The sequence below is a fragment of the Cyprinodon tularosa genome, unplaced genomic scaffold, assembly GCF_016077235.1.
Source record: "Cyprinodon tularosa strain WSP-4 unplaced genomic scaffold, ASM1607723v1 ctg110, whole genome shotgun sequence".
In the NCBI taxonomy this organism is placed as follows: domain Eukaryota; kingdom Metazoa; phylum Chordata; class Actinopteri; order Cyprinodontiformes; family Cyprinodontidae; genus Cyprinodon; species Cyprinodon tularosa.
The window spans coordinates 221,460-239,523 of NW_024037894.1; the positions used below are offsets into that span (position 1 = coordinate 221,460).

General features: G+C 39.9%; 1 protein-coding gene across 3 annotated transcripts in view; it reads right to left on the reverse strand.

Moving 5' to 3' along the window:
* thoc2 (THO complex 2) overlaps positions 1–18,064 on the reverse strand; it is a 40,187-nt gene that overhangs the window by 2,802 nt on the left and 19,321 nt on the right. For 2 of the 3 annotated variants that reach the window (XM_038296595.1, XM_038296603.1), the window contains exons 22-34: positions 17,837–18,001; positions 17,467–17,742; positions 17,228–17,369; positions 16,975–17,132; positions 15,093–15,221; positions 14,850–14,981; positions 12,405–12,589; positions 11,301–11,476; positions 10,953–11,055; positions 10,490–10,857; positions 10,323–10,381; positions 8,927–8,962; positions 4,906–5,040 (exon numbers count right to left, since the gene is read on the reverse strand). In XM_038296595.1, the coding sequence (XP_038152523.1) occupies positions 4,906–5,040; positions 8,927–8,962; positions 10,323–10,381; positions 10,490–10,857; positions 10,953–11,055; positions 11,301–11,476; positions 12,405–12,589; positions 14,850–14,981; positions 15,093–15,221; positions 16,975–17,132; positions 17,228–17,369; positions 17,467–17,742; positions 17,837–18,001 (2,064 nt within the window). The remainder of the gene's footprint in view (positions 1–4,905; positions 5,041–8,926; positions 8,963–10,322; positions 10,382–10,489; positions 10,858–10,952; positions 11,056–11,300; positions 11,477–12,404; positions 12,590–14,849; positions 14,982–15,092; positions 15,222–16,974; positions 17,133–17,227; positions 17,370–17,466; positions 17,743–17,836; positions 18,002–18,064) is intronic. The other variant, XM_038296609.1, reaches the window with a different exon arrangement.

Below are 18,064 nucleotides of genomic sequence, written 5' to 3' on the forward strand. Positions count from 1 at the left end.
CCAAATAGAATATCACCAATTCCCATCCAATACTGATAAAGCTTCCTCCATGCTGCCTCCGTGTTTTACCCACACCTTTCCCCAAGAAAGCTCTGCCCATCATCATGTAAAGTACCATATTTTCACGACTATAAGGCGCACTTAAACGTCTTTTTTCCCCCTCAAAATGTGCGGTGCGCCCTATGGTGCGGTGCGCCCTATGTGTGTTGTAACTGCGACTTTTGAGACCACCTCATTGAGGAGATGATGAAAGAGTGGCTGAATGTAAGGAGACCAGGTGTTTTTTTTCCACTCATCACCATTAATCTGTAACTCCATGCGTGCCCATCTCACAGCTGATGTGAAAAACATGGGGAAACAAATTAACCCTGTGCTCGCTGTTCAACCGCTCGACATCGGTGTGAACCGGACCCAGCAGGTGCAGCAGAAGCAGCCAGTTTACATGCAAAGTCAATGGTTGACGCGCGTATAGGTGCAGCAAAAGGTCCCGCAGCGCGTTTTGAGCCGCAGGTGCAGCACGTCGGGATCGTTTAAGCATCTGACGCACCGCCAACGCGCTGCTGCTGCTCGAGATGGAAAAATTGAAGTTTTGCTGCTGGACGCGCCGCATCAACCAATCAGAGAAGCTGATCTGGGAGCTGACAGCGAGACAGACACAGCGCTCTGATGACATATGATATGAACGCAAATGAAAAAGGCTGGATGGATGAGGAGATGATGAAAGCGTGGCTGAGGCAGGTGTATGTGAGGAGACCAGGTGGTTTTTTTCCACGCATCACCATCGCTGCGTGCCCATCTCACAGCTGATGTGAAAAAAAAGGTGAATCAATGAACGCTGTGCTCGCCGTTATCCCGGGGGGTCTGACAAAGGAACTTCAACCGCCCAACATCGGTGTGAAGCGGCCGTTCAAAGTAAGGCTGCAAGCGGCGTGGGAGCGATGGATGACAGACGGAGACCACAGTTTCAGGATAAGTGGAAGGCAGCGCCGGGCAAGTTACGCCACCGTTTGCGGATGGATTGTAGATGCTTGGACTAACATGTGTGCTGGCTCTGTTCTTCAAGCTTTTGCAAAAGCCGGCATTATTTCTGAGGAGCCGCGCTGCACGGAAAGTGACTGACAGCGAAGAAGGGGAAACTGGCATGTCTGATTTAGCGCAGCTGTTTAATTCAGAAACAGAGGATGATAACTTTGATGTGTTTGATTAATACTTTGTAATAAATACATGAATAAAGCACAATCATACTCAGCTTTGCTCCCGCTCTATTTTTCTACCTGAAAACTTAATTCAACAGCAGCCTCTGGTCTCCTCCTCCTCTTCACAGCGGCGGCTGGCAGGTGCTTTTTCATCTAAATAATCTTAATCTTGCAGCTATATTTGCTGTGATCAGTGGGAATAAAGTAGTTTTAATATGTTTTTAAGTGAGAAAGTCCACCTGAAAACTTCATAATTGCAGTCAGTTCATCCAGATTATCTATTTCTGTCGGAGGCGCTCAGACCCCCACATACCAGCGGTGCACCGACAGTAGAAATCCTTTCGTTCACCGCGGCTGCTGGCAGGTGTTTTTCATCTAAATAATTTAAACTGCAGGCACCAGGATGCCGGTAATAAAAGCAAACATATTCTGTTGGCAGGTTTCAGGATTTTAAGTTAATTTAGGAGTGACCACAGCGCTGTGTCATCTGCGATGTGTCTGTCTCACAGCCAGCTGCCAGGTTTGATTAATACTTTGTAATAAATACATGAATAAAGCACAGTCATACTCAGTTTTGCCCCCGCTGTATTTTTAATAGGGCTGCAACTAACGATTATTTTAAAAATCGATGAATCGGACGAATATTTTTTCGATTAATCGATGAATCGGACAAAAAATATTTTTTATATTAACCTCTTTATTCCAAAATAAACATTTTAGACAGAACAAACAAGCACACAAGTACAGGTTGCTCATTAACTGTACTGGTGCAATATGAAAAATACATTTTTGTGTTAAAACTACGCAAACTTACATGAGAAATGTAGCTGTACATCCACAAAATATAGGCTACTTTGTTTCATAAAGCGTAAAAAAAGACATTTTTGTTTTTAAAAGCCTCTAAGGGGTTCAAACAATAGGCCCCCCCATTTCAACAAATAAGTTTTTTTTAGACTAGAAGAGTTCTGCCTTTTAAGACAGGAAAGTGTAGCAGTTAAAGTTGCTACTTGAGAAAATACTGAACCATAGAGATAAAAATAGCCCTGTGATTCAAATTATAAATTGTATTTGGAATAAAAATGAGAGAACTAGGGGTGCTAAAAAAAACACATCCTCCAAAGACAGATATTTACATGGGAATGTGGCAGATAATTAATTGACATATTACTGATCTTGCTGGATTTTATTCTGCTTTACTTCCATAAATTGCAGGATCTTCTTTACTTTATCTTTGCCAGAAGATTTAAACTTTAAAAGCCTTGCCCTCATAATTTGCAAGTTAATTTATTTATAAAGTAAATGTAAACGCTGCTTAAGCTAATTCAAATGAAATTAAAAGTAAAATAAGTAGCCAACCTTATCACTGTCTGTAACCTACTAACACGGTAAGGAAAGCATCAGATGAGCTACCTGAGAAACTAACGTTACGTTTCCCCACTCTAAAACCAAACAAACATGGTGGTTCCGTGCCATGTTAATTTCTTTTGAAAAAAGTTGCATGTTATCACTTTTTTCGCTTTACAAAGCGCAGGCTATTTTTATTATTGTGATCAATTTGCGCCGTCAATCCCGGTGCATGCGCGCTTCATTTGCAGTCTGGACGCTGAGGCTCTGAATGCAGCTGAGAGGGACTCCTGCGGGAGCGGGAGAACGTGGTTGGGATGGGGGAGGCGCCCCACGGCAGAGTAGGAACGATACATGCTTTCACGTAAGAGTCTCCAAAAGCCGCCAGTGAAACCGAAAAAAGTCGCCAGATTTGTCGCTAGTCGCTTTTTTGAAAAATAGTCGCTGGAAGGGTCTGAAAAGTCGCTGAGTTGGCAACACTGCTCCTGCGGCGCTGACTCGCTCTGCCATATTTTTTTTTCTTCCTCTTTCAGTCAAGAGGCAGTGATGACGGCGCGGCGGATGACGCAATAATCGCGCGACACAACTAATCGATGATGAAATTCGTTGCCAACGCTTTTAAAAGTCGATTTTTATCGATTTTATCGATTCGTTGTTGCAGCCCTAATTTTTAAATACGCAGTAGAGGTATTTAAAGGTAGTAGAGGACATGTACCTGTATATAAAAAACGCGCCCTATAGTCCGGTGCGCCTTATGTGTGTGTTAAATACAGAAATGGCACACATAACTGAGAGTGCGCCTTTTAGTACGGTGCGCCTTATGGTCGTGAAAATACGGTAACTAATAATTAACATATTCCTTCTGTCAGGTGATTTCCCCCAGGCCCTAAAAACAGCAACTATCAAACCGCTGCTGAAAAAGAGGAACTTGAACAAGCTTCTACTGCAGAACTAGAGGCCCATCTCAAATCAGTTAGATTATAGGAAAAGCTCTGCTTTAGCAGCTAAACACCTTCTAAACAAAGACCAGCTGCTTGAACTTATTCTAGTCAGGCTTCCCATCTCACCACAGAACAGAGACCGTCTCTATAAAGTTAATTCAGGTCGAATGAATCTGACCTGACCGTTCAGACACAGGTCGCATTTGAAAAGATCAGATTCTTATTGGATTCAGGGCCAAGTGGCCTGCGTCACACTGGAAAAAATCAGATCTGTGTTGTTCAGACAGCCATGAAAAGATCAGATGCAACAAAACCATCGGATTTGGGTCACTCCAGGCTGCGGTTAGAATGTAGCCTTAGACTTCTCATTTTTTAGCCATGAGGAACTAAATTAACTAGAAGAACTAAATTAACTAGCAGCTGCTCTATGAGGTAATGGATGTGATGCTTCTATGCACAGTTAGCCTGGTTTAAAGGGATTCAAGGGGCATTAGGTGTTAAGATAATCTTTGACTTTTTACAATGCTGATCAGAAAGTCCTCTGATGATGCGTTAGAAAAGATTAAAATTAAATCAATCTGTAGTGAATAACTGAGTTAGTTTTAGAAACCAGCAATCAGGCTCTAAATCTGGCTGTAGCGATGGACTTGGACCTTCAGAGGCTCATAAAGACAGGAACGAAGTTGTCCTTCAATTACCTGAAGAATCTCCAGGATTAATCTTTCTGCAGGACCATGATAAACCAATTCCTGCTTCGTTCATCTTTAGTAGAATTGATCCCTGCAGCCGTGTCTCCCCAGGTCTGCCTAAATAGATCTGAATTGCATCTGCTCCACATGTTGCTGCCTGTGTTCTCACTAGAACTAAAAAAGTAGAACACATCAGCCTGGTTCTGAAGACCCTCCTCTGGCTCCCGTATCTCAGAGAAGACTCTAAAATCCTTCTTTTAAGTCTATAAATCACAGAACAGCTTAGCTCCAAAATACATTACAGATTTGTTGGCAGTGGATCAACAGCCAGACCTTTCAGGTCTTCTGGATCAGAACAAATAAGAATAAGCAGCTTTTAGCTCCTCTGCTCCACTAATCTTGAATAAACTCCCAGAAAACTGTAAAAGCTCTGAAACCCTTAGATGCTTTAAATCCAGATTAAAAATGTCATTGTTCCGAGCGACCTTTGAACTGAAGATCTAAGCATTTTGAGTTATGGTTTTTTGTTTAATTTTTCTTATCAATTGTTTCATCATTTTTTTATAATCACCTTACTTTAATTATTCATAGTTATTACCATTATCTTGAAGCCACTGCAATGTACGAACCGGTCCTGTTGTATAAATTCTATGATGTTTTCCTGTCTGTGAATAATCAAACCAGACTCCAAACGTCTGGTGGTTCCGTCAGAAATGGAAAGCTGAAAGCACTCACTCGTTTCCTTTCCTTCCGCTCCTTTTCCTCCTTCTTCTCTTTGGATCGGCCTTGTGAGTTCTCTGTGTCGTTCTTCTCCACTTCCCTCTCTCTGCTCTTGGACCGGGCAACTGAATTAAAGTTGATGTGGTGCTGCTGCAAACAATCCCACATGAAGAGAAGACAGGTTGAAGCCTTTTTTCCAACTAGTTCAGCCTTTCATCAGTCTAAATGAAATTAACAGAGGTTGGTGTCCCTTGTTAAACAGATGCTGTATTTGGACTCCTGCTGCTATCAATCATTGAGCTTCTTCAGACAGAAACTGAAGCTAAAGTCAAATAATCAGACCTGCTGTTCCATTTCAAACATCCCAAAATATCAAACAGTTGCCTTTCTGGCCTTCAGGAACCAGATTCTCTAGAATCAGTTCAAAAGGTCCAAACAGCTGCTGCTGGATACAGTGTGGCGGAGCTCGTCTTCAACCCAACGCTTCTGTCTTATTCTGAAACTTGATGTGAAATCAGCACTTCGTGGTTTTAAACAGAGCTTTCTCAACCTCTTACCACTTTAATTTTGGTGAAACAGATTCTATCAAGAACAGGAGGAAGAATACCAGAACCGTGTTTCTAGGAGCAACAGAACATTTTTGTTAGCCTAGTAAACTAGCCCCACCCGCCAGCGGCCAAAATAATTTTTGTCTGCGAGTTGGTGCTAGCCTCGATCAATGCCCCAGGCCCTAGAACTGCCGGGCCAATCACAACGCAGAGAAGAGTTTGGAATTTTTGGATGGAAAGCGAGCTGGGTTTTGGGGGCGTGGCGACAAAGCTGTGCAACGCTGGAGGAAGCACAACAAGATGGCAACAACTATTGAACAGAATCAGTTTTGGAAAGATTAGATTTGGGGTTTTCGTTGAAACGGGAGCAGGAAGAGGCTCTACGCTCATTAATTTTTGTTCTCATCAACAATCTTCCGATGTCTCATTCATCGGGACCAGACTAAATTACACTTTTAATCTTACAGTTAGTCTGGTTTCTCAGGCTACATTTTTGTGCCATTAAAGCGACATGAGGAGAAACTGATCCGATTCGCCTCCCGATGGCACTCCTAACTATCCAATGTTTGACTGGAGGTGAACCGACTGCAGGTTTCTGGCCAAAGTAAAAATTTACATTTTTCCAATTGTTAAAAAGACACAATAAAACTTCAACAAACCATTCCTACTTTGTCAAATAACCAGATAATAACAACAAAACAATAAAACTGGTGTTAGCAACACTTGAGGCAAAGCTCTCAAATATGTACAAAAAGTTCAGAGCTGATGGGCTGATGTTCAGATCTTTGCATCAGTCAATTTGTTTACACATGAGGAACACCCAAAATAAAGGATAATCGGCACACAGCTGTTGAATTTTTTTTATTAAATCTGATTTGCAGATTTAGATAAAGCAAAGACATCAATACATTAGGACTGCAGCTAACGATTATATTGCAAATCAATTAATCTGTCGATTATTTTTTTGATTAATAATCAGATAGCCAAAGGTTTTACAAAGAATACTTTTTATAAAAATAAAACCAGATGAAAGAAACTTTTTCACTTGAGCAGGTTGGATAGAGCAGTTTGATGGACAAAAAAGTTTTTATCTTAAAGTTAATTAATTTTAGTATAATATAATATATATCTATATTTTTTAGAATTTTAGTATAGTTAAGTAGATTTCTCTGTCAGCTAAAGGAATGTGTTAGTCTCTATACTCCAGTTAACGATTCATTGATTATTAAATTAGTTGACGATTATTTCAATAATCGATTAATCACGATTAATTGCTTCAGCCCTACCACATAAGATCCATTTAAGTGTCGTTTCCAGCGTGACAAGAGCCATGCTTTTTAAATAAGATAAATCGGTCTTAGAGGGATCAGTAGATGAGCCCAGATGTAAAAGTTAATTTATTTAATACAATAAAAATAGTTCCATCATCATTTTCAGCATAGCTAAAACCGCCTCTCTTTCACTGGGTTCTAGAACCCAGGTGCAAACTGGGCAGATTTTTCATCAAATCACAGTCATCTTAATAAAAAATAAATAAATAAAAAAATAAAATAAAAAAAAAAACTGGTCAGCACAGTCAAGAGTACATTTATTTGATTTTTACTCAAAAGTGAAAAACAATAAAGCCTAAATGCTTCTGATCTCAGTACTTTCACAGGTATGGAGGGTCAGCTAGAGATGATGGGAAAGATCTCCCCGCTACTAAAGTTTATTGGATATGGAGTTATAAACTGGTGAAGACGACTAACGACAGCTAAACTCAGGTCATGAGTTTAACAGTATCTGTGTCCTCGAAAAACATAGTTTTCATCATCAAAATTTAATGAATCGTTTGTTGCCATGAGTCACAACTCCAGTAAAAAAAAAAAAACAAAAAAAAAAAAAACACACACAAAAAATTCCTTAAAATTTTTTCACAAGGTCTTCGATTGATCCTGCTAACAAACCAACAATGTTCCTTTGTCTTGTGTTTTTATCCTCAGGGAAATACCTCTGGACTCTGAGTCCAATGCTGAGGCTGTAATCGGTTACTGCTGCCCCCTCTGGTTTAGTGGGGAACTGCTTATACCACCAAATATCCCCATTACACAATGATAGAGAATCTTTTCCAGGTCATGATCTGGATATTTACCACAATGTAATGGATTCTTCATTGGCATTAGGCGCATCTCTGAATAAAAAATTATTGAAATCCATCCATAAGCTTTTTTTGTTGAAAACAGACAAACCAACACAGATGGAAACACAATCTCCTTGGCGGGAATAATAAAAAATACCATAAAAATCAAGGTAAAATCTTGTTTAGGGAGAGCTAAGAAAGCTACTAACATATCTGGGGATTGGTGGCCTAGTGGTTAGGGTTTAGAGCTTGAAATCCAGAGGTTTTGAGTTCAAGCCCCAATCCCAGACTGCCACTCTGAGGTCACTGAGCGAAGACCCTTAATCCCACACCCAGGCGCCGCACAATGGCAGCCCACTGCTCCTCAATGGGATGGGTTAAATGCAGAGGTAATTTATCCAATGTGAGATCAATAAAGTTAAATTATTATTATTCATCATTATTACTTTAGTATCTAAAGCAAAAAACTAACTTCTAACAAACTGAAAGTACAGTTAGAGGAACAATAGCCATAGCTGAAAAGGTGCAAAGATCGGAATTAGACTAAGACATTCCCTCTACTCGGAACCTATATCAATACTGTCCAAAAATTAGAGCATTATCAGAGCTTCTCCAAACTATTAGCATTGACCTTTACGTGCAGGGAATAAACACAAAACGTTGTAAAATTGAGAACATTGGCAAGTTTAGAAAGCACCTGCAAAACCTCTGAACAGACCGCATCACATCACAGAAAAATAAAACTCAGTGAAACAGACGCAGTTGGCTTAATGTCGTCATATGAAATTGTGTCTGAGGGTTGCGATAGAGTCATTTTAACTATTGTGTAGGGGGGGAACTAGAGATAGAGAGGGGAGAGTTAGAGAAAAAGAGGCAGGCTTATGATCATCTTGCCCAGGAGGACAGAGTTCAGTGCTTTTACGTCGAGAAAGTCTTCATTAACACAGAATAAAAGTCACTAGAATTGGCGCAAGGCACTTTTTTGAAATAAGGTGCTAGGGTGGGGTCTAAAAAGGCGCTCAAATTTAGCCATAAATGCGCAAAGTTGGCAACACTGACAAATGCCCACACTTTGTGCTCTGCCCACTCTGAGGACATTGTCACGTTTTTGCAGCTGTATTTTTTTATTTGCACGTTTCCGCCGTTGAATATTTACAGAAGAAATTTTTTCTTGTGAATCTAAAGTGAAAAAAAAACTGAAGTACATAATTGCAGCGTTATAAATTCAATGTCCAAAAAAACATCTGATTCTAACTAGAACACATTTCTTCTGTCGCTGACCTCCTACACAGGTCGCATCCTATGAAACACCTGCATACAAGTCAGAAACTGACCGATTAGAAGAAGAAGTAACAGAACCAGTTCAAACCTTGGATGCAGACTCCTTGAGTTCGTTGCTACTGTCCTGTAGGGATGAACGGAGATGACAGATGAGCTGGGAGGGGGTGGGGGTTTGGGAGGAGGTTGTCAGACAGCAGTAGAAAGTTGGTAGAAGAGGAATGGGTGAGGAGAGGAGGGGGCCGGTCCAACAGAAGGCTCCTCCCTTGAACTCCGACCTTCAAGAACTCAGGCTTTGACAGAGTTATTACATAGGAGAGTTCATTGGCTCAACACCTGGAATGTCAACACTTAGAAAATAGATGAGATCTAATAGAAAATTCCCTGAGCATGTGTTCAGTATCCACTAGGCTTAATGCTAAAAACTCGTCTGCTGTCAGTGCAGCTGGTACTTCAGTAAGTCTAAAGTGCGAGTGCTTGTGAATAGTGGGGGTGTCTGTGGGTGCATGCTATCATGTGCCTGTGTGTTGCTGGGCTGCATCCCTTCAAAGGTAACTGCTGTTGTCACTTACAGTTCAGGAATGGACAAACATGGAGCCTATTTCTCTCGTAGAAGGATAAAATAAAGAACTAGCACAAGTTTCCGGTGGTTAGGGCTCTGGACGACTCAGGTCTCACCCACTCTCTCTCTCTCTGTAGGGGCAGGCTTTATTTTGCAGAGGCTTTTTTTTAAAGGGGGGTGGATTCGTAATGGCGACATTCATTCTTGTTTGATCCCAGGAAGCTGGTTGCTCGCTCTCTTCTACGTAACGATTGCCAGGAAGGTAGAGGGGGCAGAAGACGGCGACGGCTGGAAGCTGTGGAGACTTGGCGCTGCTGGGGTGAAGGTCTGGAGGTCCTTCTCTGTGGGTGGGGGACGAGGAAGGGGCTCAGATGTAGGGGCAGAGGGGGTTGCTGGACACCCGTCCGTCTTTGAGGTACTTCACATCGCTTTAAAGAAGGAAGAGCTCAAAAAAATGGAGGAAAAAAAATCTCAGGGCCTATTTGGACTGGAGGAACTTTGCCCTCTGTAGTGGGAGAAAAATACTGCTCCTTTGGAGACTTCTTGACAGGGGTGGGAATAACATTTTTTTTAAAAATAAAAACTCCACAGGAATATAGAAGAGTGAAAAAAAAATCTTCAAGGCACGACTGCTTTCACTTTTATGAAAATAGGCATTTTTTTCAATATGAAAATATATAATTTTATACATAATATTCTCTTGACTAAGTCCTTCAGGATTTCTCCCAATTCTGCAACATTTTCTGCTCATGTCCATGGAAATGCTTTCCACCTCCCATGGGTCAGGGTTGAGATTTCCAGATGCTGTGCCTGCTATTGCGACAACTCTCCCGGATGATCCTCAGGGCTGCTGGAATGTGCAAGGCAGCGAATGCTCCGGCAGACAGAGAAGAAACGGGCACAGCCTTCCTCAGGCCATACTAACCTTAACAGATGAGGAGTGGGACGGGGATGAGTGACTGTCGAGCTTTCGCCTTTTGTGATCTGCAGAGACCAAAGAGGGGAAAGTTTTGGATTTCTTCACTTTGTTTTTTACTAAAAGTGTGCATTAAAATTTGAGCTTTGGCCAGGATATAAAGAGCAGCTTCTTACCCCTCTCAGATTCAGCCGACTCCGATCTCGGGTTTGGTGACTTAAGGGTCGTGGTCGCAGTGATCCTGTCTCCTTTCTCCTTGCTTTTGGACTCCTTGACGGCGTCGCGCTCTCTGGCTGGTTCCAGGGACTCCCCGTTTCCGGCCTTGGCCTTGTCGTCTTTCATGACCTTCTCCTCCGGCTTGATTTTCTCCCTGTCTGCTTTCGGGGTCTTCTCCTTACCCTCGCGTGCCACTCGCTCCTCCTTTCCTGCTCTTTCGTCTCTCTGCTTTTCTCTGCGGTTCTCTGGAGTGCTACCTGGTGTCTTTTCCTTCTTCTCTTTTTTCTCCTTCACGCTACGCTCTTTGTCATCTTTGACAACTTTGGTGCTGCACACAGATAAAGAAAAACTTTCAGTCAAAAAAAAAAAAAAGGTTCATAATCACATGAAACGGCAGTTTTCAAAGTGTGAGGCGCGCCTCACCTGTTGAGAGCACCGTTTCCGTTGCTGGTGGTCACTTTGCCTGCTGTACTGTTGGCTTTGTTCACCGGCTTCGTGGTACCCTGAGATTTATCTTTGCCCCGATCTGGAGAACAGAGAGATGCTTTTATTACCTCTAAACAGACATGTTTAGAGAAGCCAGCATTAGGAGCTGAACAGGTCTCCTCATGTGTGAATATTCAGAGAATAAATCTTTTTATTAGAAGTTTAATGTTAATCAGACATTGAATCATATATAAAAACGTAACAGCCACACAACAAAACTAATTTTTCACTAAAGATAAAACTAGAGGGGTGAAGCTGGGTTGTGTTTCTGCTTTATTGGCTCACCCCCATCCTCTGACAACCCCTCCTCAGTCTTGCTGGCGTTGGCGGCGGGTTTGCCGGTGCTTCCAGGCCCGTTCTGCTGACTCGCCGGTGTGGCGCTGCGGGCTGGCTGGTCCTTGTGGTGGAACTCGTTCTCTGGGACCATGTGCACCTTCTGGCTTTTCAACCGACCTGAGTAACTGTAAGATATGCAGAGAGTTTGCACAAAGGAACAAGAAACCCCAAAAGAACTTCAGAATCTCACAGAATGTGAAAAATTTCCTTTTCTGGGCACAAACGGCTAATCTTTACTCAAAATGTACTTGGTTTTTTCATTAATTTTGTTCAGGCCTCATCCAAAGAGGACTTCCCTGCTCTGAGGTTTATGCTCACACCAGTTTATTTTCTAGCTGAGTTGATTTCTTGCTTCCTTGTATAGCAAAATACCTTCAGAGCTTCAGAAGAGTAGAAATACTAGATGCCAAAAGTTTATCACTATCATTCATAGTACTATCATGATAATAAAAAAACAACTCTGCAGTATTTGGTAGTACATTTATGACTAACTACATAACACAACAATCAGACCACACTGCTCTAGAGAAACAATCATTCTTCTTCAGTTACATGAGAAACTGTGGTTTTTAGATCACTGAATCGCAAACAATAACTGCCTTTAAGCTTTTAAAATTAATTAATTTATTAATTTATTTATTTAATTTATTTATATATATATATATATATATATATATATATATATATATATATATATATATATATATATATATATATATATATATATATATATATATATATATATATATATAAAATGATGGGGAAATTGGTTTAAATTATTTGAAAATTAAGCCATTTTCTGGGAACTTTCAAACAATTCTAATCCATTTTGACTATAAATATGAAAAATTCTTCATGACAAAAAATCTGTCACTTTAACGATTTGAACAAACCAGGTTTGGATTTAATGTCCACTCTTTTAGACAGTTGCTTTGTTAAAAGCAAATTTATAAACCAATTCACTTCACTAAGGTCGTTGCCCCTTTCTGTCGTTTCTCAATGACTTAAGAAAATGTGGCTAGCTAGAGGCTCTGCGGCAAACAATGCAGTTACCCCATCGCTAAGGCATAGAGGTCTGGCCTCTTGTCCTTCTCTTCCAGGCAGATCTTGTGGACGCGGGCCTCCAGCGCTTGGCCCAGGTTCAGGACCTTTGGGTAGCAGGGTAGGATCTTGGTCAGCACGATCAGAATGTTTCGGATGTGGGTGTAATCCCCTGTTTCCAGGCAGTGGACCGATGCCTACACAAACAGGAAACGAGAAGGAATGGTAATGAAAGTTTGGCATCATTTAGAGCTCTGACTGCCAATAAGAGAACTAAATAATAATCAAAAACCTTCATCTGTGTGGAATAGAGCTAACTGGAAGAGGTTTATTTGTGTATGTTTAGATATAAGTAGCAGTGTGTGTATTAGGGATAAAAGTTATCAAAGAACTTGATCTGAATTTTAAATGTGGGAATAATTTTTTTTCTTACAATATGCTCAGCAAAAAAAAAAAAAAAAATTTTCTACATCATTGCATTTTAACCAGTAATGTAACTGCATTAAATATAAGAGGGGTCTGGCTGCAGACCTGCACACTGGGGTCTCTTGCACTGTCAGGAACAGATGTTAGAATAGAAAATCCCTTTATTGTCCCACAATGGGGAAATTCTGGTGTTTACAGCAGCAAAAAGATTATAGAAAAAATGGTCACACAAATGTGTACCTTAGAATAAATGTATTGGAATAGCAATAGTTTATTGTGGACGTTTTATTCGAAGAGGAAATGTTTTTTTGTGAGGTGTGAGCTCACTTGAATCCACCTTTTGCCCACTTAAAGATTTGTGTAAAGACTCAAAATCGTGTTTTGTCATAATTTTTGGAGGTTTTCTTTTGCTTATTCCAACATTAAGTCTTTCTTACAGACGTATGTTTCAATGTGACTCCTGCTGGAACTTCGCCTTAAGTTAAACTCTCTGTCATGCTTTGGAATCTGCTGTTTACACAATAAAAACACTTCCAAGAAAATCTAGTAAGATCTTTTCTGTTTTCTCTGGTGTCGTGGGGAAAAAAAGAGAAGTTATTTTCTAATTTGGTCATTTTAAGTTGATATGAAATCAACACAACCTCCAATGGAAAATCTATGTGGTCCAACAGCAAAGGGAAGAACAGCACAATCAATAATAAAACAATATTTGCAAACACACTTTTTGACAAAAGAACTGAGTTAACTTTGTTATTTTAATATTTTCTTGGATTTGGTTAATTTTATTCAGGTGAACTGGAAAGAGATATATATATAGTTAAACACATGAATAGACAAAAATGTTTCTATTATAAGACCCAGGAAATAAACACGGGAATGTAAAATATGTCCAGTATACTAGCTTTTATTTTACTTTGCTTTTACTTTGAAAGGCTCTAAACGTACGGTTCTGACAGCGCAGGTCTGCAGCTAGTGTCTCTTGTTTAACACTGACTGAAAAATGAGTAAAATCTATGAAACATAATTTACATTGAGATGTAAAACTTTCATTATCAGACAGGATATGAAGCTCTGACATACTGTCAGGGTTATCTGACGCTTTATTTCATGAAGTGGATGCAAACTGTGATATAGCTCTCTGTTTATAGAATAATTACATCAGTCAACTTAGGGAGCTACTTTGTGCTGTTAGCAGCACGATTAAACAGGTGCTTAAATGGGTCTATCTAGGTAATATTTCAAGTAGTTTATCTAGTGTTTATCTTAGGGATAGAAAATCCCTCGAATACCCCATAATGAGGAAATTATGGTGTGACAGCAGCAAAGCGAAAGGCCTTATAAAAGAGTCACACATGTATACACATAAAAAATAACAGGACCAAAAAAAAAAAAAAAAAAAAAAAGAACCACATAAAGTTAATTCTGCATCCTTGTCTCCATTTAACAGTGGAAATAATTCGGACTGCTAAGAATCGGTTGCAGCGTCCTCAAGTGGACGGTGGTGACAGTGACTATTATCATTGAATCTGATAAAAACTAATTCTAATCTAATAAACCGTTAATCGTCAATAGCAAATCGATTATTTACATACATCTGTAGTGTGTATATATTTAGATATGCATGTTTAAGTAGTTATATAAATACTCAATCGCTATCTTGATTTCCCTGGAAACTTAGGCAAGAGACTGGAGAAGCTGTTGCTTCTTCCCTATTTAAAAACCTTTACACATATATATATATATATATATATATATATATATATATATATATATATATATATATATATATATATATATACACACATATATATACATATATATACATATACACATATATATACATATACACATATATATACATATACACATATATATACATATACATATATATATATACATATACATATACACACATATATATACATACATATACATATACACACACACATATATATATATATATATATATATACATATATATATATATATATATATATATATATAAAAAAATATATAAAAAGTCCAACTTACTTTAGTCAGCATGTAGTGCCATTTATGGACCACATGTCTGAAGTTCTCGTAATCCAGCTGATCTGCTTTGTTCCCTCCGTCAATGCCTGCTGCTCTGAAGATGGTCAGGAAGCCGGGGTAATTCACACACTCCTGAAAGTCCCAGAATAAGAAATGATGAAGCGGACACCTGCTCGCTGTGAGTGACTAAACACTGCTAACGCATGTGGTTATGGAGGAGTGAAAACCAGAAGAGCTGGAGACCTTCTCATAGATGGCGCGGTCGCTGTGCCATCGGGTCACTGTTTCCAACATGCAGCAGAGGAAGCGCCCGTAGCGGTGGGACTCGTTCTCCGTGCAGCTGGCCACGGTGTAAATGATGGCAGAGAACACCTGCAACACAACACGCCGAAGAAGAAGAAAACCTCAATGCTTAAAAAGCTTCATAAAATTCCTCGGATCCAACTTTCCAGGTGGATCCAGCCAAACTTTTAACTGACAGGTAATTTGTCCCAATCAACTGTTGCTACCCTGACTAGGACAATTCCAATTTCTTTCAAGACAAGAAGAAAAAAAAGTTTTATTATATGAACTCATATAATTACTTGTGTAATTACTATAATTCAAGGGCTGCAGTTATCAGTTATTTTAACCAGTATTTTCACATCTTGGTTTGGATCATTAGGGTTCCTAAAAGTTTCCAAAAGTTACATTTAAGATTTTTAAGCCCAATTAAAATACAATTTAACATTCATTCCCACGTTCAAAGACTTTTGAGGACGAGTGTCTTTTTAAGAATGTTCTCAAAAACTTTCAAGGCCTTGACATATTTTTTGACATCGAAAAAACTTTTCTTAAAGTACCATAGCAAATTTCAAAACTTAAAATTCAAGAAATATTAAGGAGGGGTGCCATATTAACTCTCCATTAAATACATGTTTCCCATTAACATTCTCTTTCAAGGATTTCTTTTTTTTTTTTATCTTATCTTTACTGATTCTCAAGAAAGTATCATTCGAAAAAACTTAGTTCACTATATCACAAGATTAATTATATTTGAAATAAGGTGGACAAGTAGGTTATTGTATCATATCAGTCTAAACAAAAATACAACCTCACTTCCCCAAAGAAACATTATAAAGCAAGTCTACCCCAATCTGCCACCACTGACAGAATAGTTTCGTCTTGTGAGTGAGAGAGGTCGTTGTTCTTTCCATTTTATAAATGTTATTTGGATCCAGTCGTCTAAAGTTGGTTTGTCTTGTGATAACAATTTTCTTGTAATGTTTTTCTTACTTGCTGTTCATAAAATAATCAAACATTTATTTCTTTTTGAAGCTTGAATCTTCCCAGATTTTTCCATCCAAATTCTTGCCATTGTAGAGATTTAGTATTTTTCCTTTGGTATCTCCAGATTATTGTCCATTCCTCCTGTTATTGTTAAATTGCCCTCTCTCCCATCTTGCTTTGATATGTTTGGTTGAATCTTACAAGGACTATAACAACCATGTTTAGGATACTTATTTTTCAATTGCTTAATTAGTCAAAGATATAGTTTAAGTAATCCTTTTTTTAAGCATTTTAAATAAATTCTAAATAGCAAAAAAGGAGTAATAACTATCCATACATAGACGTGTACACATTGAGAAGATATTTTTTCTATCATAAATGGAAAAGGTCTGTTCCATTAGTCTAGTAATTATTCCAGTACTAATTATTAATCGATGCTTATTTATTATTATTTCTGTGTTTGCTAAATTGTGTCATTTTTCTCTTATTTTAGTTTCATCAGTCTCAGCTGTAGATTAGAACTTGACCCTTAATAAAGTTCCTTGTATCGACTGAGGGTCTATTTCAGGGTTCCTACAGCATGAGGGAAGTTCAATTCAAGACTTTTTAAGGATCCATGGGAAACCTGGATTTGTCCTTTCGCTAATAAAAAAATGCTGATGGCATATTAAACATGAACTCCAAATTCCTTTTTGCTATTTAAATCCTACCAACACTATTTTGTTGCTCATCCTCTATGCGAATCAATGAGATCATCCCCATGTAAATAACCCATCAGTGCATGTCTGGCTGAAGGACTGATAGAACCTGTACTGGTGGAGATGAAGCATCTCAAACTGTTTAATAAACCTCTTACCCGGTCATAGCAGAGGAGAGTGCAGAAGTTTGGTGTTTTCTGCTGGTGGACCAGCTCGACAAAGCGGGCACAGTACACGGCGTCGATGGAGGAGAAGATGCAGCGAGGGAACAGGCAGAGTTGCAGGAACTTGGTTATGGTCTCGTTCTTTGTGGATTCTGCATAAAAAAGGGTTAAAAGTTGCAACGGTCCTATGAGAAGTGTCCTAAAAATAATAAAGTTGCTCTTAGATCTGTTGAGGGACAACACTTACTGGTCATCAACCAGCTGTCCTTTTCAAGTTTCAGACGGTGCAGAACTCTTTGGACGTGTTCCATCTGCTTCTTCTCTTCCTCCTGTAGCTTTTCCTGCAGCGCAGTGCAGCGTTCCTTCTCCTTCTTCTTCTTGTTCATCGGCTTAAAACACACAGAAAAAAGATGAGCTGACTGCTCTGGTTTGGGTTTCCGATCGTGAACTAAAGCCTGCAGTGATTACGGCTCCATCACTACTCACTATCTCAGGGTTGTCCTCGATGGCTGTGATCTGCACCTTCAGCTTGTTCACCTCCCGGTCATAGGCAGCGTGCGGCACGGCCAGATCGTACATGGTGAGGGACCAGAAGGTAGCGTAGAACTGAGGCCGCAGGTCATCCCACACCCTGGCCGGATGGAGGGAGACCACAGCCTCGTGCACCGGCGCCATCACCTGCTCACACGCTGCCACGTACTTGTGGACCTTCTGCTGCTGCCGGTTTCCTTTTTCGGCTTTCTTTAGCTCGTCGTATTTCGACTGCAGTTTGAGAAGACAGAAAGTTTTACCAAAGAAAGCGAGTACGGGTCTCAGGAGGGGATGGAGCAAGTTTGACGGCCGATGACCCACTCACCAAAATCTGATGTGCGTACATGGGGCGGGACAGGAGGAAGGCGGCGTCATGTGGGGTGTGGAACTGGTTGCACAGGATGTCGATGGAGGGAACTCGCTTGATGTAGTCTTCTGTGCTGAGGTTGGAGGCCAAAAAGCCGCCAAACTGCAGCAGCGTGTCGTGACACTGCAAAGACAGAAAAGTTAGTTAGGAAAAAAAAAGGTTATAAACATTTTATGTTCAACAAAA